The sequence below is a fragment of the Antedon bifida genome, chromosome 2 (assembly GCF_963402885.1).
Source record: "Antedon bifida chromosome 2, ecAntBifi1.1, whole genome shotgun sequence".
In the NCBI taxonomy this organism is placed as follows: Eukaryota; Metazoa; Echinodermata; class Crinoidea; order Comatulida; family Antedonidae; genus Antedon; species Antedon bifida.
Window position 1 is genome coordinate 30,762,993 of NC_136227.1, and position 21,241 is coordinate 30,784,233.

Consider the following 21,241-nt stretch of genomic DNA (forward strand, 5'->3'; position numbering starts at 1 on the left):
CATGAATGTAGGTCATGGTAGTCTACTTTATTACATTTTAACAAAAGTCAAGTATAAACAATAGACACATGTAAAGGAGAGTACAATTTCAGTCAAGCTTCAGTGATTTCTTGCATTTCTTACCTTTCCGCTACCAGCCGGACCCATGACGATCTGAGCATAACGTGGCATTTTTCAACAAATACCTACAAAATATAAAATTACAAATATTTCCTTAAAAACGAAATTAAAATATAAAATTAAAAATATTTCCTTAAAAACGAATTTAAAGTTTTACGTACTGAACAGATATAAAGAAATTAGATAGAAACGGATAGTATATAATAGTAATAAGGACGAAACGACTTCATTCGAAATTCGAAGGTCCAGCACCTGTATTAACTCCTGTCAAGTCCGTAACTACACTGGCCTAGTTTGGTCGGCCTAGAATATGACGCTGTTGGTAGCTTTTTCCGTAGTTAATACTCAAATCAAAACATTTTTATTTGAAGATAACATTATAAACTCTTAATTTCATTTAGTGGCATAACAATTTTTAAAATACATACCTTTATAAAACGTTTGTTGGATCTGCTGTCGTCGACTAAAAACTTGATTACACGTTTTTTTATTTATAAATCTTACTTTGTCGTTGCCAGAAAATCAATCGAGTTTGCCCAATTATTACAAAATTGTTGCTTAGAGCTGCTGTTGAGGCCCACATTATTCTGTGTATTAATTTTATCAGGATTATAATAAATTCAACTGCATGCTTTTCAACATTATAACTTATTAATTTGATTCCTCTTCTGCATTTTAGCATGATATTTATCCATGAACATTCCTTTCTATTATTTGCCACAGTTATTAACTAAATTAATCTGTTTATTCTTCTGAGGTATTTGTATTGGTAACTTTACGTCCGAACAAACCCCCTTGCCATAGTAAATTACACTATCTATTGAATAATAATAAAAACAGTAATAATTGCAAGATATTGAAGATATTTATTTTACAAAAAAAAATCATCCCTAACTGTCTTATCATTTCCTGTACAATTCTATTTAAAAAAAACATTTTTTTATGAGCTACATTAATACTCACATGAAATAATAACCAAACATTGTGTACTTAACCAATCAGAGCTCAGATATAAGACATGGAAAAATCATTAAGTATAGCCATGCAATTAGCTTGCACATTATATAGTTTTACATACATTTTACCTTTAAATTGTGAAATGTGTAAAATACCGAATAAAAATTATCATTTGATGCATGAAATGTTTAGAAAAAGATCATAGTTATCTTTCCCACAACTGAGAAATTTTTAAGGTTTCTCAAATTCTTTTCCGAATAATCTGGAAAACCAGAATTAAGTATTTGGTGAAGAATAATGTAGACTGTAATTCCAAATAGCATTTATATTATTTTTCACATATTAAATTGTTTACATAAAAAATGTGACCTTGCTACAGTTAGATTTAGAAGCACCAAGATTACAGTACATAAATGAATTGTATATAATATAACCACAGATCATACAAATCATATTTTGTTGTATTCTTAAATAAAAACAAAAGGCAACTTAAGCATGAATTTATATATTATTAAAATTCAAAAACGTAGAAGTAAAATGCCTGATTATTTGCATGGTATTCCGCTCTTATAGTAATAATAAATGAATACGATAAATAATGAATGAATATGTGATTTGTTTGCACAAAATACATTAAATATTCTAGATCTGAAGCCTAATACTTATAAAACTATAACTGACCAAAAACACAAAGAAAATTTAAATTGCATAATTGGTTTTAAAAAATCTCATAAATGTAATGTTTCCTTGTAATTTGTTAAGAGTTGATATAGAACTAAAATACAACGCGGGTGATTTTGATCTTTGACCTTACACTAATCGCAGACTCTGTATCTTAATGTACTACAAATACTGTGTTAGTAAACCTTATATTATTACACTTAAATTAGCAAAACCACCCTACCTATAAACTGTGAATTATATGTAATGGGAAAACCAATCGTATCTTTATTATGTTTTGGTCATATTTAGTAGCAATTGCAGAATACACATTTATTAGCAATTTTCCTATTCAAATCTTAAACATAGATTCATATATACATCTTGTTCTAAAAGCACACAAAACTTGGCACATTCGCAACGAGAAACATTAAAACTTTTAATTAACAATCGATCATAAGAGATCAATTACAATCAATCAATACTTGATCTTGTCTAGATCAATATGTAATCAATAAATACTTGATCAATCTTAACCAATCATCTAGATCAATAAAATCAATCAATAAATACTTGATCAATTTTAACCAATCATCTAGATCAATACAATCAATCAATAAATACTTGATCAATTTTAAGCAATCATCTAGATCAATCAGTCAATAAATACTAGATCAATTTTAACCAATCATCTAGATCAATACAATCAATCGTAACAAATTATATTTTATCAATCACAATCAATAATTGATCAATTAAAATCAATTGTAATTTTAAAACATTTTTTCAATCAGTACCTTCATCTATTATAGCAGTTCATAAATTATTGCTATCAAAAAAATAAATAGTGCATTTTAATTAATATTATTATTAAAACTAAGTAGAAAAATTAATTTAGTATTAAAAATTTGTGATAAAGGATGATTAGCCACTTATAATAGAAGACACTTAAAGACAAGACCATTACAATTTTAGTAAATGTTAAAATACACTTCGGTAGGAAATTTAAAACATTCTTTTGTACAACTGACAATCTTCTTACCATACAATACAGTGCCATCTCTCATTTGCATATCTCTATCAGTAATACTGTTATTAAGACTTATTAAAAAGATCTGTATAACATCATACAACAGCATTCAGTTGATAATCAAATGCTGTTTGTAGTTGATAGGTTGGGGGACTGCACTGTATACACAAAAACAGAAGCGAAGTGCAAAGCTAGGACACGCAAAGTTACATATATTCTAGCACACTAATAGAATCCTATGTTGTACATCACTACATTATAACCAAGTAAATGTTCTATTTTAATGTTTAAACATTGCTACGTTACAGCTCTGTAATAGTTTTCTAGATTGTGGGTTTGACACAGTTTAGTTGTAAGATAATTAGTACAACAAGGCTATAACACACCATGATTAGTTCAGTGTATACCATATAATATTGGTGGACCACCTCTATACTGTATTATAATTACTCTTTCTGCTATTCTTTCAGTTGTAGTGATGTGATTTTCAACATTACTGCCTTACATCTAGCACTACCCACTGTTGCAACTAAATAACTCTGTGTATTATTCCTATCAAACCCAACCATATATTATATGAAGCATATACGAATATACTGTACCACATGTATGCATAGAATAAATTTGTTTGAATTTAATACAGTCTGCATGTGCAAAAATGTCAGTCTCAATTTTTAAGAAGATAAATTCTTATCATAAGTACTTCAAATACAGTAAGTAGCGCCTTTAGAATACTGCTATTGGCAAAACCATATTTGAGTACTATGGTACGCCATATACAGTTATACAATGTTTTTGGCTAAAATAGGTCTATTATTCTAGCTAAACAACTTTGTAAAACATGTATGGCAATAAGGCTTATCATTCTGCTCCTTGAAGGTGCCTTTGTTGAGTTGTTTCAGGCAGTATGCGCAAGAAAAGTGCTCCGGGTGAAACTTCTTGCCCATGGCTGTGATGCATCTCCCAGTGACCGGCATTCTGCAGCCGGCGCAGAGGGATCCGCGTACGGCGTGGTAATGTGTCTCGCAGTACGGAATACCATCGTGATCAAAGAAACTACCACCATTGAAAGGCATACGACATTCCTGTTAGAAAAAAAAATAAAATTACGTATGCTATTATTAGTATTAGCAAGACTGTTGAGAAGAAAACAATTTTTAGTATGTCAGTATTAGTATGAACAAGATTTTTGCATTACACTCCTGTATACATTAATTCTGAACATATGTTAATGAACTTTTAGGAGCTCATTGAAGTAAGCCTCAGAAATATGTGGTAAGGTGGTCAGTTCATTCTCTCTTATCTATCCTACCCAAGTCTTTCTGCCTGTGGCGTAACGCACAGGGCAAAGGGGCCTGGGTTTAGCACTCCTAAGGGCCCTCCAACACTGGGTAGATGCATTGACGATACTCATGCTCTGGGATCCTTTGAGCTCTGGGGCCCCTGGGTTTAGCCAGTGAGCGCTCATAGCAGTTACGCCACTGCTGATAGCCAAGTGTTCCAACTTGGTTACTGCAATTGTTTCATACTACCATGCCAAATATAATTCCTTGTTTTTAAAAATGCCCATCTGGCATTTTCATATATAAAAGTGATCTTACCCCACACACAAAACATTCAGGATGCCACTGAGTGTTCAATGCAGTCATGTAATTTTCCATGATTGCACGGTGACAACCACCGCATTTAGGTGCAAACATATCAAAGTAATCTTCTCTGCAATACGCTTTGCCGTTCTTCTCGTGGAAGCCGTCTTCTCCAAATGCACGACCACACTGAGCGCAAAAGAAATGTTCTGGGTGCCATGTTTTGTCTAACGCTGTAACACATTTCTACAAATTAATAACATATGTTGAGAAATTTATTGCAAGAATATAGACATAATCACTACAGTTAATGCAACGTAAGAAAATGCCCTTCCAATAATTGTGTTTGTCACCACTTGTGTGAAATCAAACCTGCTTTGCTGCTCGTCAACGTTAGTTGCCATAGAGCTGGTTCACCCCGCATCTTGGCTACACGCTGTACTTAATTTTCCAGTGTTCTTGCATTGTGTGGTTGTATGAAATCAAACTGATTTAATTTAACCATGCTTTTGCCTTACAAACTAAAATGGGAACATTAATATTATAAGATAACTTACATCAAGAATCGGCCCGTTACAGTAACCACATCTTGGCGAAAATAGATTATGATAATCCCGCTCACAGAAAGCTGCTCCCTCTCGTTCAAAGAAGTTGCAAGAGCCTAATTCCTGATGGCAGTGACTGCAGGTGAAGTGTTCTGGATGGAAAGTCTTGCCAAGAGCTGTCACAACCTGTATTGGAAGGTTCACAGAAATGCTAACTCAACGTTTTTGTACATATATTGTTTGATGCAGTAGGTTGTTAACTTGGTTAATGTTTATAATTTTTAATAATGTTTTTGTGGGTATGTATATGAAAAATAGAAAGAAACATGGCAATAGTAAGCACATAAATATAATATTTCTGTTTAAATACTGTAGTTTAATTAAAAAGGTGTACGTGCATATACTAAAAAATAAATACATCAATCGAAAGGTTAAAGACAGACCATCAGGCCACCGAAAGTGATTATGGAAGCGATTAGCGAACATAATGTCTTACCCAAGACGAATGTCATAATAAATGATTAATAAAAACAACTGTAAAAAATGAACGCTTACTTGTCCAACAATCGGCTTGTTGCAAGCAGCACAGTGACCTTTAGCTACCGTGTTGACCCCTTGACGACTCATGTCCGAGTCTAGATGACGAAGCATGGAGTCTAGCTGATTGCTGGAGTTGTGTTCAGCTGGTACTGGCTGTGATATTGGTGCTGTTCTGATGGGGTCGTTAGGTACTGTTTCAACAGGTGATATATGATTCATCTATGAGAACAAAAATACATTGGTAGGCTTAAAACTCAATCTCAAAATAATTGACATGCATTGTCTTGAATACTCAGAATATTTATATCTGACAAATCTGTCTTCAGATTTTTTTGTCAAATTTTAATTATAATGCATGTTCAACAAGAATGAAACTTGACAAATTAAATTAACCCTCCAAAAATTTGACTTCACACAAAACTCTGCTAAGTAGTGGAGCTGTAGCTTGGTGGTGAGCATCTAAAGCTCTGTCTACACTATCAAACATTATCAAACTAGTTTTACCAAAAACTATGTGATGTGCCCAAATATGGTGGTGATATGCCCAAATATGGTAGTGATAGTGATCATCAAGTTCATATATGGGCACATCACATTTTGTCATCACTAAAAAGTTTGATAGTGTAGGTCCAGGGTTCAATCCAAGGTCCAGTGTTCAATCTTGACCTAGTATCTAATGACCTTTTCACCACCCTCCCCAAGCCTCAAATGAGATGTTTATAAGCACAATACTCATTTATTATTTGTTTATTTACCTTGAAGTCTGATAATGACTCCATCAGGTCATCCAGCTCCTTAGTAGCTGAAGATGCAGAGCGAGGGGGTGGTGAGCTGATGTTTGGTGGGCTTTTAATCGGTGGTTGCTGTAAAGGGGCAGGTGGGTTCTGAGTGTAGCTAGGAGCATGTTGACCGTAGCTTGTAGTCTGTGTTACTGTTACTGTTTTGCCGCCTTGGAATGGCTGGGACCTTTGTCCACTAGAAAAGTGAAAAGAAAAACTGTTATGAATCTATTTTGTAAAAATAACTATATATAATGGGACCTGACTATTGCTTGATTCTACAACCTCTTGAGCATCACCATCAAACTACATAGGCTTGTACAGAAACATTATTAAATTCAGGTATATTTACTCATTCCTATAAAACCATACAAACAAAAACAGCCAAATGCTGACAAATTCTGTACACAATTTATATATATTATTTCTGTACATTGTTAATTTTTTGTCGAACATAAAAAGTAAAATAGCCCTGAATAGAAAAATACCTGACACAAAATAATATATTATGTATATAATTGGCACGCACTCTTGTAAAAAATTTTCAATGCCCCGATAAAAACATTTTGAATCCTACAAAAAACTTACATACAAGTCTAAAATACAAAACAACAAACTGTAGACCTACATGTTTCAGGTTTCACAAAATTAAAATTAAAAGAGGAACTAAAACCACACAGCCCAGATCGTCCTTACGCTTGTCTATGAAGTCTAAATCACCAAGCCTAACAAAACCAACTTACATCGTCATATACACGCCATCAAAATGACACTCCTCGTACTCAGGGTAGCGGCCCTTCACAGCTGAAAACATCTTGGTCGCAGTGACTGGTACACAGTCAAAGGAAATGTTCACAGCTTTACACTGGGAGGCTAAACAATTATTTATACCTGGCACAATGCCATCCAACTTTTTTTTTTTGTATTTTGTAGGAAAGTAACATTTTAGTGCCTGATAGCAACACATAGCTAGGGCGCTGAGTAATTGAGTCTGTTGAGAAACTGGACTAAAGGTCAGACTGTCTCTAAGGACAAGGTCAATTAAAACTATTATTTATTATCTATCTATTTTTAAAAATAGCAAATCTGAATAGAAGAACAATAGTGACATTTTTTATCTGCCAAATACAAATTAATTATATCAAAATTTATGATAAATACAGGGCTATATAGTTTAAGGTTGATGCCAGATAGTTGTTCAGATCCTCACACAATATAATTTAGATTAATAGATAGTGGCTCTATAAAGCTATTAAACTCTGTGGAAGGCCTTACTAGGCTGGGTAGGTTACATTTAAGTTGAATGTTCCTACTGCCTCAGTACAACTACATTCATGCAATACTGTATAGCTCTCTCTAAATTTTTAAAAGACAAGACAGACAAGTCAGAGTTGAGGACTGTTAAAATTACCTAGCCTAGTACAGATTTGCATAAAAAAAGCCGACTTCCTTCCGTCATGAATCAATGTCATAGTTAGCGAAACACGTCATGAGCGCTAATTTGGGGTAATTAAGGAAATAGTTTGGGGAGGAAAAGGGATTTGTAAAACAAGCTGGAAAACAAGGTCAACAAGTCAGTCTACCGTCATGGTTACTGAATATAAAGCTCTGTCTCCTCTACCAAACTAGTGTAATGTGCCCAAATATGGTAGTGATATGATATCATCGTGTCCATATATGGGCACATCACATTTTTTGTCACATAAAGTTTTAGAGATCTTGCCATACTCTCCTTCTCAACAGCTGCTGGGAGTGGAGACGAAGCCAACTCCCTACATCCCACTCCCCTCCTCCACGCTTCTTGTTGTTATCTGACCACTAAAAGGCTTATGTTTGACTACCAATTGTGATGATGTTTCAAAACATAAATTAATGATGGTGGTTTGTAGGCAGGCTCCCACTTGAGGGCATAGTTCATGGACTATACCATTTGTGGAGAGGGGGATTCAATGAAAACTTCTACTTTTCAAATTTTATTTCTCACTCTTCGAGGAGAAAGGATATTGTTGTTTTATCAAGGTAAGCTAGGCACATAATAAACTCATAAATCTAATATCTAATTTATAAAAGCAAAAAAAAAACTACTATACTTTTATTGATTATGAAATTGGCAGTTTATGAGTTGTGCTTACAGTAAACTTGAATTCATAACCAAACTTCAACTAAGGTCATAACCTCAAAGTATAAAGTCTATTGCCTATCCAAGTCATATTAGTTCACCACAAGCACCAAGTGGGGGCAACCAAACACAAATTAGAGCTGCAGTCTATGTTGATTTAATCGGGAGCAAGGTAAACAAACACAACCCCTCACAAAACCATTTGTAGTACAATGACTTACTTTGTTCTAGGTGAATCTACTTCTGTGAAAGAGCTATCAACATCAGGGCGGGATGGCTTTTTAGGTTTAGGCGCAGTCTGTGGTGGTGGCGCTTTAGTCACAACTGGTTTAGCTGCAAAGAAAAACAGTTATTATGTCTTGAATGTTTCAATATCAGGGGCCTGCAAATGTATTAAGAAACATACTGTATCAGGGCCCCTCAACTGTATTAAATACAGTAGTATCCAGGCCCAGCAACTGTAATGAAACTTCCAATATACAAATTATGTATAAAAAATACTTTAAATGATGAAGTAATCTGGTTTAAGGTAGAATTCTTTATTTTACTTTATTAGTTGTTTGTACAGTAAAGTTTGTTTTTGATGAGCCTTATCAATAGACTATCAATATATTATCAATAATAATGATTTTATTGCCTGTATTAAAGTTCATACCTTCCTTTCATCTAAACTTTGACTTGGGAATGAACTAAACACTCTATTGTTAGATATTTTTGTTTTCATACAGTATTTCATACTCTACAGAATTAAGTTCAGAATTAAAGATAAAATCTTTTAATTAGTTCTGTTTGGTTTCCAGGAGTTTTTTTAGCCCAATGATGAGTAGGGTTTCTGTTAGAATTACCTGCTTCTTAAAATTCTACCATAATAATAATTACTTTATAGTTTCAAAGCTTACCCGATACGTTTTGTGCAGCAGCTAAATCCTCCAGTAAACTGTCTAATTCAGACAGATTGCTTAGGGCTGTCATGTTGTTACCTGGCTGGTAGGTACTATTGGCAAAGTTGTTCACTGCTTCTCCCTTATAGGCTGGTTTTGGGGGAGGGGCGTTGGAATGTTGAGTCTTGAAGTCCAACTCGATCTCGCTGTATAAGGGTGATGGTTGGCTGAAGTGTTGAGGATTGGAGTTGCTGTGGTTCGTTGGAATGTCCTGATGCTAATTATAAAATTAAAGAAAACAATTTAATGTTAATGTGTTTTTCTGTGAATAGCACAATTTCGTCAGGAAAAGAATTCTAAGAATGGCAATGGGTCATCTATAGTACAGTACATCAGCACTGGAAATGGCATTTCAATTCAATTTTCAACCAACAGAGACACTGATTGGTTTGCTCTTGGTAGTAGAAAGAGTGCAAGGTAGGCAGCATGTTGGTAAGATAAAAGTTCTTTGAAATACCCCTTTACAATAATTAACTAATCCACCAACCACATGAACAAGCTCTAATGCAGGGGCAGATTCAAGGGGGTCCAGATGGCCCACACACACCCCCCACCCCTAAAAGTCGCAAATTGTAATGCAAAAGATAGGATATCACATTTAGCTCAGCCCTTCATTTCACCATTTTAGGCCCTGGTGGGGCCTCCCTATTTCAAAATGCTGGATCCGTCACTATAATGTACACTACCGTCATCATAGCATTTAATTGAGATCTAGTGAAGGCATGAAATAGACAAACATTTTGTATTTCATACCTGAGGTTTTCTGGGTGGCTGTTGATTACCGTTTGGAATTTCTGAGTACAAGGGGGAAACAGGGCTTGGTGGAACAGGGGTGGTTTGCACTGTTGATAGGCGTCCTCCTGAACTCAACTGAGTTGAAGTGTTCTGGAGCTCTTCTAGTAATTTATCTGTAATGACAACAATTCAGTAAAAAAAAAGTTTTATTCTTGCTCTTCTATGGGGGTGTTTATTCTTTACATATTATTATTAATAATGTTATACTCTCTTCGGGGAGAGAGAAAGGGCGACTACAAAGAGGGTTATATTGTTGGTTTATCAACAGTAGGTAAAGTAAGCTAGGCATGAAATAGTCTTATAATAGTTTGTTCATCCATGGAGGTATACAATTTTATACCTGTACTTCCATAATTTACCTAACAAACATGAACAAACTATAAGAAGCAAGTTTTTCTGTAGTTAACAACTTCCCTAATAGCTTTAGTATTCCAGATTATATGGAATACCAGTATTCCCATTAAAACCACTATCAAAACAATAGTTAGGATAATTTTACATAGGAAGAGATGTTTATGTGTACTTAATATCCTCAGTAGGTGAAGCATGTAGAAGGACATACTGTAAACCACTTTGTGCTAAAAAAAAATGAAGACTAGCACATAACTGTTACAAAAATATCCATATAAACGTACAGTAATGCCCTTGTGTTTTTAAAGGTACAAGTATGTGCTGCAACACATTTGCCTCGCCCTTCTAATTACATTAAGAGTATGTGTCTGCTGGAATGTTCCTGCTGGGTATGTGGGAGTTTTAACAGGGACAAAAGAATGTAATATAACATTATGTGTAAAACATAAAAGTGTATACATAGAATACATGTACTGTACAGTAAGGTATGTACTTAAACCAAGTATGTGACTACTGTAGGTCTTACAATATACTACAGTATGTCTTATACCATGGACACCTATAAATTAGGTCGATGCTTATACTATGTATTAGGTCTCATATGTCGATTATGTCTTATATTACAGTACTGTACTATGTGCAGTATGTACTGTATTATACTTCGTCTTTATACCTTATTATGTCTAACTCTTATTATACTGTGTAAGCACTACTACTGTACACATAGAATACTGAACCTCAGATTTAGTTGTATTTTGTTGCTTAAAAAACCAAGGAAATAACAAAATGTTGATGTTTATATTTACCAGACTAGAGCAACATTGTGTTATGAATAATTTCCCCAGTGTGAAATTGATGAGTCATTCGTAAAGTACTTATAAAATTGATGGATATTTTAATCAGGAATCAGATCATATTATTCCTCACATCATTTATTTATTAAGCTACTTGGTTCATTTGCATTTATAACAGATGCATGTATTATTACCAGTTAATGAAACATTTACAAGCATTTACTGAAGTGAATAATGAGTTTTGCAGACACAAAAACATGGATGATAATTTTTAAGACAGTTTTAAAATTGACAGAACCAGTCCATGGAAAACTGTTTAAACAACAACAGTACAAAACACTATCTCTGGAATATTACTTCTCTTTGGATAAATACAGTGTGACTGTATATCCCCTGGAACATTCCCCAGGATAACTACCGTATATCCTCAGGTATAATCCCACTGCAGGTCTAATCCCACCACATACTTTATGTCTGATGTCATAAACAGGCATATCCCCAGGTATAGTCCCAGTATTGACTTTTGGTCTGAATGTAAGTGTAATCCTCTCTCTGTAAAGTCTAGTCAGTTCACATGAGTTTTTACAAGAATTTTTTTACCTGAACCAGGGTTTCCTCAGGTATAGTCCGAAATCCCCCAAAGTCAGCCCATTTTTCTGGGGGGGGGGGGGGGGGGTATATAGTTGGAGGGGGTAGGAGGATGACAGTACTTGAATTTCAAGGTACAGAGGATAATTTGTCAATGGGATATGCAATTGTCTTTAGAATTGTATAGTATCAGTAGCACTCCAAACACATACAGTAAAATGCTTCATCGCCAAGTAGCAACAAACACACAAACCTTTCAAAAACAGTAAAACCATTTTTTTCATAATAAATATGAAAGAGGCATTCCGCACAAAAAAAAAAAGAAATGTTCAATTACAGTACAATTGTTATTCTGTCAATTCAAACTTTATATAGTGTCCTTGACAAACTGATGAGAATGGCATTGACCCTGGCATTGAATTAAGTTGAAGCATTTAATAAGTATTAATTCATATCTTTCCTAATCAACTTGTGATGTCAACATGCATATTTTGAAGGCTTTGTTTAATTAAAGAAATATATTCATGCCTCATTTATTAATTAACATACAGTAGGTTTGTTTCTATTTATTTAAATTTATAACAACATTTTTAGATATAGATTAAGGTTTTATTGAACATACATTGTTTTCATTCTCCTAAACACAATACTGTAGGACCCACCCTAAGAATCTCCCTTGCTTAAAAACTTTCCACTTTTTTCTCATTGCCATGATGCCATATCGACTGATGATACTATTTTACAGACAAACATACATAGAAAAATAAAGTTTGGTGTTTGGTAACTAACACAGTGATATGCTTTACACAGTATAACCGAAAAAAATAAAAAAACACCCATTGATTATATATCTTATATCACACTGAAACCCTACTGTAAACTTGAAACTAATAAACTAAATCACTTGAAGGTACTATACAATACTGTACACCTACTTTCCCTACAAAACAAAACACTCTATGATTACATAATATAAAAATGAAGTTTTATATTACCTAATAAAATAATTTAAAACGGAAAGATGACATACCTGATGAAAATGAAAGGTGATATGAGAAGATCGAAAACAAATTCCCAAAACAGAAACAGGAAATAAAACCTAACTTTAAATGTTAAAGGTCCTCTTGTTTAAAACCCTCAAACAACATAAACACTAGCACAATATACTGTCAAAACTAAATAGCTTGTTTCAATCCTTAAAATAATATACCACGTCCTCCTATTTCCAAAACTGACAGAGACCAAACAGAACGTTAAGCGCTTGATACCGAGAGAACTCCCCTCCGTTTCCACACCTCACTGAATCATCAACATCCTCCTCAACACATCATGAAATGCGACACCATCATTAGAACGTAATTTGTAGGAATATTTACCTGTTTTCCGGCTAAAGAGGGCTTGATATACTGCTGGGAAGCACCTTGTGAGGATCTGATCTGAGATGGCCTTATTTGTGCAATAGGGCTACCTCTTTACTTGGTATGCAGTGAGCATACATACCAAGACACTGACCCAAATCTGGCATCTTCCATTCTTAATAGGGGTGTTTAAATACAAATGTTTTCTTAAATAATAAAATTAAACACTGTTTTAAATTGATCCCAGACTGTGATTATATCTCAAAACTAATAGATACTTAGTTAAGTTTTTTATAACATCTTAATAACTTTCTATAATATAGTATATTCTATACAAAGTATAGTAGGCCTACTGTAGTTTATTACATTCGTTAACATTTATGGTCAATAAAAACAGTACAGTATTTATAGTAGTAGGATCTGTATTAATAATAAATGCTATTATTGAAATAATTTTGATAGCATATCAATTATCATTTTACTGAAATTATGTTCAGGTGAGTGGCGGTGTAAAATGGTAGCTTCTCATGAATAGGGCGTTGACCCAATAAAGACCATACATAGCAACACATGTTACGAACTATGCATTCATTAGGCGGAAGTATGGGTATTGGTAATACCCCAGGAAGTATTAATAACACCTAATAAAACTCAACTTAGTCGGAAAATATGTAACATTTTTCAATTTCACCTGTGAAGGGATTTTAACCACAAGATGTGGGATAACATCATCAATGCGTCACTGTCACTGCGTGGGATGTTGACAGGAAGTAAAAAACACCTGATGAAGGAAGAGGATTGAAATGATCACAAGGGGAAACGTTTTACATCCCTTTAATCACACTTTCAGGTGTCAAAAAAACATGGTTTCATTAGTAGAATGCGTCAAACAAAATTGTACTGTAAACATTTGTTTTGGTTTTTTTTATTCAATATTTTACACCCAGGTGCCTTACAAGGTGAATCCACCTTAGCTTCAAGGCACCTCAGATAAGGAAATAAAGAAACTAACAGAAACATCAATCAAATCTTCCAGAATTAACAAGAAATCGTTAAGGCATTTGCACTAGTCGAAAGATCAGATCCAAAAATAAAAATTATTTAAAATTATACATTAAAGAAAAGATCCTCAATAATTGAGTTAGTGTAGTAGAAAGTAGAAAAACTTTACTGTATCATTTAAATTATAAATGTTATACACAAGATTTTTTTTAAATTGAAAACGTATTTATATTTCGGATTCAAATTTCTAAGGTAAACAAAATATGCCAGGTTGTCATACTGATCTAAACAGATATACTACAGACAGTATCCTAAATGTCAACAATTGGCATAGATATCTGAGAAATTATTCGAAGAATGCATGCCATAATTCAAAATAAACTTGAATCGCAGTGAACGAAAATTAAAGCTGGCGACCTCCATTGGGTTTCTCCGCTTCACTTCCAAATAAAATTGATCCGTTTTACATTTGACTACTTTAGTATATGTTTGTTTGTATAGTTTGTACATCTGTACCATACATTTAAAATTTAAAAGTTTTATCTTCAACATTTACTGTTATACAGTATTCTGTACAGTATATTCAAGGTATATTTTATTTATCTATAGAAATCATACAGGCAGCCAAAATGAGTACAATTTTACAAATATAAAAAATTAATGTATATTAAAAATACATTACTTAAATTACTATATTGGATAGTAGAAAATTATAGCGTACTGTATAAAATACTGTAATATAATTGTTTTGTTTAAAATATTGTTATTTTCCATATATGCTATTACTGTATTTCTAGATTGACTGGACCCTGTTAGAAATGTATTTAAACTTTATTTACAGTTAATTTCTCCTGGTATTTTTGTTGCATGCTTGTTCTTTGTTTTTTTTTATGTTTTACCTTTTAGATTATAAAAGGATCCCAAATGGAAATAAGCTAATAATAATAATAATAAGCTTTTTGGGCTACTGTATCCTTTTTTTTTTTTTTTTTTTTAATTTATTTAGGTATAGAACACATATACAAAACAGCAGCCATTGGCTGATAACGTTTGTTTACAATCAATATACAAATTTAAAGTAAAAGAGGCACAATTATAAACAGTATAAAAAAATAACTATATATCATAAAACACAAAATACCTGGATCTTTTATATGTATACATTTATTTCTAATGACATTTTTTATGATTTTCCTAATAGATTCAAATCAAACTGCAGAGTAAAGTATAGCTCTCAGTTTCATATGGTGTCATCCTTTTTTCAGAACATCAATCAATACATTACTCAGACTAAACAAATGCATATAAACCATTTAGTTTATGTTCAATCAACAAATTAATCATTCTTATCAGTCAATCAGCAAAATGACACTAAATCATTCATAAAAATATTTTGCATACAGTACTATTTAAAAGTAAAATGCATTAATTTACACACAAAAATGTTGTTGATGCAAATTATTCTGCAAAACAAAATCACCAATTGATACAGTAAAGTTAGTTACAGTAGTATGTCTCATATTGCATGAAAATCCTAAACAATAAACAATTAGTGTGGTGCTATTTAAAAAAACAATTGTGATGATAAATATTAAATTGAATAATTTTCTGTCTTAAAAAGAACACTATTAAGACCGTTTACTTTTTTTTTGGAACCATCTTAGAAACAATTTCATATAAAATTTGGTGGTTATCATAAAATTGTACCAAATTGAACAAAACAGTACAGTGGTCATACCACTTTATTACTATATTATAGTACTATTTCTTTCTTTTACTAGAATATTATCAATTTTATTTTATTTAACAATAGGCATACAATGCATTTAAACAGTAAAACCAGTGGCATCCCTCTGAGAGAATTCGTTTCAGGTTTCAGACCACTGTGTTCGGTAACCATGGTGATGAAACCAGAAGAAGCAATGTGCTGGAAGGTACTTGACCCTGGATTGGCTGAGTACCTTGAGGTATATCTCAAGGCACTCCCAACCTGTAGGATGAAGCCTAGCTCTAGGATACAATTTCAACATTCTATCTAGAATAACAAGAATTCAGTTGTTGATCGAATGTGAGCTGTATCTAATGAGTTAGGTTTTATGTATCAATTCAGATACTGTAGTTGCCTTTTTGTAACTATACAGTAGGTCAAAATCTGTATCAGGTTTTATTTGCAAAATGTTGAAAATGAAACTATTCAAAATTGGGGACAATTGCAACTTGCCTCGTTTCTACTAGAAAAGAAAAAATTGCTTATTAGATCAAGACACAACTTTGCGCTGATTACTAGCTGCATTATGGGAGTATGTTTCCATACGTGTTTGATCCAAAAAAATGACTGGGGTAATAATGTTCAGCGCTTAGAGGTTTCACAGCATTAGGCGCTATATAAATCCAGGACATTATTATTGTTATTAAAAGCTTGTACACAGTTTTATACCTCCATGTTAAAACCAATATAAAAAACAGAATCATAATTGATGGCATGACATAGGAAACATCAGCTTATGGTACAGTATGTTTATCTCACAGTACTTATCATAGAGTTCATAAAGTTTATAGTAAACCGCAAAATCTGCATACTCTATGTGATACATTTCATGCCATTTAAGTTTATGACACACATCCAGTTTTATCTATTGCCTCAGTGTATTCATGTTATATATATAATATAGACTTCTCTATTATAATTTACATACCTACAACTAATAGAGGTGCCCGAGGCACATAAATGCAGCCTTATATCATGGAGGTATACCTCCATGCTTATATACACAATTTGAGAAAAAAGTATTTAAATATCTGGTGGTATCTACAGTATTTTACTGTAATTACAGGTACTGCATGTTTTTTTAAACCTCACAAAAACTACATATTTACTGTACAGGTTACATACAGTACCTCAGGTTACATTGAATTATTATTTGTACATGTATTTATAAACAACCATCCTATCATTTCAGTTTAGACATACACTTGTATGTAAATTGGTCAATTAAAAGGATGAACTGTCAGATACCACATCCGCCCATCACATTCAAGATCAAATCATTAGTTTTAATGATCAACATCAGCCAACCACTGATGACAAACAGTGCCTGTAATTGGTTTATAGAGAAAGCTTTATTTGTATGTTTGTGAATTTCTGATGTTAACATTCTACAAATATCCCAGACCCAGATTCCAACATAAGTTCATCAGGCCTATAATTCGTATTTTATTCTTTAATTTGGCATAAAAACGAGAAACAACAGCAAGACATGAACAGAAACAACCGAGATATGCTAGGATAACCCGTAAAAGTTTTATGATAACTTATTTCCAACGGGCTCCAAAAGATCTGGGTGACACAGATTCAAAGTTACAGCAAAACCACCTGGAGTAAATATCTAAAAAAAGTATATAAAAAATGTAATAATCGTCAAACTATCTATATTCACTGTTTTTAGAGTCTCTAAATTAAAATATTTTTTAATTTGCAACTTGAAAATACAACTAGACATGAAACTCGTCACTTTGACGAGTTAGTTATCCGCACCACGACAAACGCCACGTGCACGTCATACGTTGGAATATTGCACACAGATAAAGATTATGGCATTATGACAAGAACTGAAGAATATGACATGCTGTTAGTGCTGAATTTTGTGTCATATAGTATATACATGCAAACAGTATAAGCTGTATACATATTACATACAGTGTAGAATAGGTGAAATTACGGGACCCGCCATTTATTCCAATTTTTAACATGGCGACGGTATCAAAATGAAACACTTAGATAGCAATTTCAGAAGGAAATTATCTCAGGAACAACATATTAACGTGTAGAAGAAATTTGAATACGTAAAATATAGATGCGCACCCTTTTAAATGTGATGAACTATTACGCAAAATATGAAAATACGACTTTTTTTATTCAACTGGCCATATGATGACGTCACAACATCCGATTGGCAAAATGTTTACATGAATTCGTATCTACAATCCAATAGCTTCCAGAAAACGTTTTAATCGTGATTATCACATTTTATTCTTACGAGCTATTACAGATTAAAATTTACTGTAAAGATGAAATTAATGACCCACGTAATTAAAATTTTTAGGCATGATGACGTCATAAAAATTAAAATATTTTTATCTCATGCTAAAGAAAGTTGATTGACCTACACAATATATAAATGTAGGAGAAAAAGGAATACAGATAAGCGCGATGCGCTCCATTGAATGTGATGAGCAATAACGAAAGAGACAAAAATCCTATATTTTACATTCGTGTGGCCATACGATGACGTCACAATGTTTTTTTAGCCTTATTGATGCATGATCCGATATCTACAACTCATCAACTTCTAGATTTTGTAATAAAAATAAACGTTTAACGGTTTACTTTAGAAACTATGACTGTTTAAAAAAAGACATAATTTTGACGATTTTTTAAGCTTTTTCATAAAAAACGCGCACGAATTGTCTAATTCAACGTGTTCGTATGGCGTTATTTAAACTGGAAAAGGTCTAAATTGTTTTCAAAATCACTGGGAAAGGCTTGAAAAATATAATTCAAGAGAAAAAAATATGTTTTTAACGCTATGTGCGCACCGCGCGCATAAAAAATTGCGCGCCCGTGGGAATTTTTGACATGCTCAAAATGACAAGAAACGCGTAAAAAGTTGATTAGAAATTAATTTTGCGCATTTTGAAATTTTAAATGCGCGTGCGCGCGTAACTTCTTGTCAAACATGCCATTTTTAATCCGTAGAAAGTTTGCCCCTGATATGACTTAAATTTTGTCAAAGTGTCAATACTAAATGACTTTTGGTTTTTAATCTATGATCAATCATTGAAATTCATAAAATTGCGCGTAAGTCACGTTGCGCAACTATGACGTCATTCAAAAATAGGAGGTGCACAACTTCACGTAAATGCCCATATGTTGTCAAAGTTATGAAATGTTATGTTTACACATTTTAGAGGAACACGACTCACAAAAAGGAAGGAAGGAAAGAAGAATAATACAGAAAAAAAATATTGATCTCATACAATTACAAGGAGTTATCCGCTTGGTATACCAAGCGGATAACTAATAAAAATAGGGGAAGATACTTATAAGGTATTGTACCGTACAGTAGATAATATTTTAATGGAGTATTGACTTGACAAACAACTGTCTTTCAAACAAATATTCTAAAAATTGACCATTGAAATACAAAATATTTAGCTGTCGACAAAACCTTTGTTCCACCTAACAGGATCTACAGTCCAATGATTAAACATTGGGATAATCTCAGATCAGTAATTAGTCTTTTAAACCATTGAATAATTTATAGTCCATGGTTGAAACATAATTATCACAACAACTATTCACTGCTATTTCAGATAGTCATCTAGAGAAAATGTGTTTAGTCCTGCAACATGAAATCAAAAAGTCCTTCCTACAGTGTAATACTGTACTGTACCGTAAGTGAAATAACAAACAACTTTAATAGAATAAGTACAGTTCAGTTAGCACATTCTTAGTGTCTACAAATTTTATTAACACTTCATTGATACTACGACAGAACTGAGAATTTCCAATGCCTATTATGAATTTTAAAATTATATATTTTTATAAGGCTTAAAAATTAAAGTAACAAAAGATATTAATTTAAGTTAAGAAATAAATACTTTGTATTAATGCTATGATAATAAAGGTTAAAATTATGATATCAATGAGGAAAAACAGAAAATAATGAAAAAAGGTAGAAAATGTTTAGAAATTATGTAATGAAACATTGAATGAATAAAGGTGGTGGTGAACCACAAAGATGAAAAAAAAAAATACATGAATTTTTTTAATGGATTATACCACTTTTGTAGGGGTGTTTAATCATTGTGCAGTTAACCTATTATATATCCGGACCAGGTACATTAAATCTGTCAGGGAGACTTTATCACTACTTTAAAAGTATGAGATAACTAATGTATTGCAATTGCATGCTTACATGGCATAAAAACTGTAGATAAAGTTTAACCTTTTGGTATTGGACGAACAGACACAAATTGCTATATGATTTTTTTTTGGGCAACCACAAATCCTTTGCCAGGATGTTGTTTAGGGTTTCAATGTCTGGAATTACATGTTGAGGAAATATTTAAAGTTTAGGTATAACAGCCTACGCATCATGCATGAAAATAAAGTAAATTGTTTCAAAAACATTATGGTAATGTAATGGAAGTACAATAAAATTAAATTTTGTATTTTTTTGCTCTTTAAATTAAACATAAGTCAAAAACTCATTTTAAAAACCCATATTTGCAGATTTGACGCTGAGTGCAGTACATTCTTCGATTTGAATTTGTTTATGGAAAACAAATCAGATTGCTCAAATGCTACAAATGGACAACCTAAAACAAAGTATAGATCTCTGATTGAGAAAACACGGCCCATCATAGATGCAGTATTACTGTACTTACACAAATTGATACTGAATTTAACTGTAGTGTACAGAAATATATACTGTACATTTGTCATGAATAACATACGACCAAAAAAGGAAATGCGACCAATACTGAATGATCAACAACCCTTTCATCAATACAGGATTATATAGTAGTAATTCAATTTCATCAATCAATCCTTATTTTATATAATTCATAAATATAAATTTTTTATTTCTACTTTCTAATTTATCAATTATTATTCTTATTATTGGGTGACAATAATTTTTAGTATAACACAAACAATTATATCATATCAATCATTTAAATTCCAAGGTTAGGTTAGGCCTCCAGCTGAAAATCTTTATTCATCAGTATCAGTTAATTTGAGTCCTCCCACCTGTGTATAGAATCATCGTTATACCATCATGGAGTTGTGGTGAGGCCTAAAAACTCCGGAAGTAAATTATTGGGAGTGCTCGAACTATAAAATAAATTCACTTACCGAGGTCTTCCATCTTTGGTCTGTAGATAACTTTTTACTGGAATGTTAGTTCAAACAAAATTGTGTAATAATGTCACCAGAGGTGGATAAGCTGACTTAAGAATTAACTTTAAATTGTGAAGTTTACAAGTTGTGGTTTCTAGCCTCTGAATGCTTC

General features: G+C 32.7%; 1 protein-coding gene across 3 annotated transcripts; it reads right to left on the reverse strand.

Annotated features, from left to right (window-relative positions):
* Positions 1-970: 970 nt before the first annotated feature.
* On the reverse strand, positions 971-21,241 carry LOC144834540 (paxillin-like). Of its 3 annotated transcripts, none has more exons than XM_078689379.1 (9): positions 21,085-21,241; positions 10,031-10,185; positions 9,236-9,494; positions 8,558-8,669; positions 6,194-6,413; positions 5,454-5,657; positions 4,911-5,084; positions 4,369-4,599; positions 971-3,852 (listed from the first exon to the last, which is right to left on the reverse strand). In XM_078689379.1, the coding sequence occupies exons 1-9, from the start codon at positions 21,095-21,097 to the stop codon at positions 3,586-3,588; spliced, it is 1,635 nt and encodes a 544-aa protein (XP_078545505.1). In that variant the 5' UTR covers positions 21,098-21,241; the 3' UTR covers positions 971-3,585. The 3 variants fall into 3 exon arrangements, with proteins under 3 accessions (XP_078545505.1, XP_078545506.1, XP_078545508.1); XM_078689380.1 differs by lacking the exon at positions 21,085-21,241 and adding an exon at positions 13,182-13,263; XM_078689382.1 differs by lacking the exon at positions 21,085-21,241 and adding an exon at positions 12,836-12,917.

What these genes read in the sequence shown, in the direction of transcription:
- LOC144834540 (XM_078689379.1), bottom strand. An exon ending in ACAAGCCGATTGTTGGACAA is followed by an intron (nt 5,085 to 5,453) that starts GTAAGCGTTCAT and finishes CTTCCAATACAG; the next exon opens with GTTGTGACAGCTCTTGGCAA. An exon ending in CTGAATGTTTTGTGTGTGGG is followed by an intron (nt 3,853 to 4,368) that starts GTAAGATCACTT and finishes TTTTTCTAACAG; the next exon opens with GAATGTCGTATGCCTTTCAA.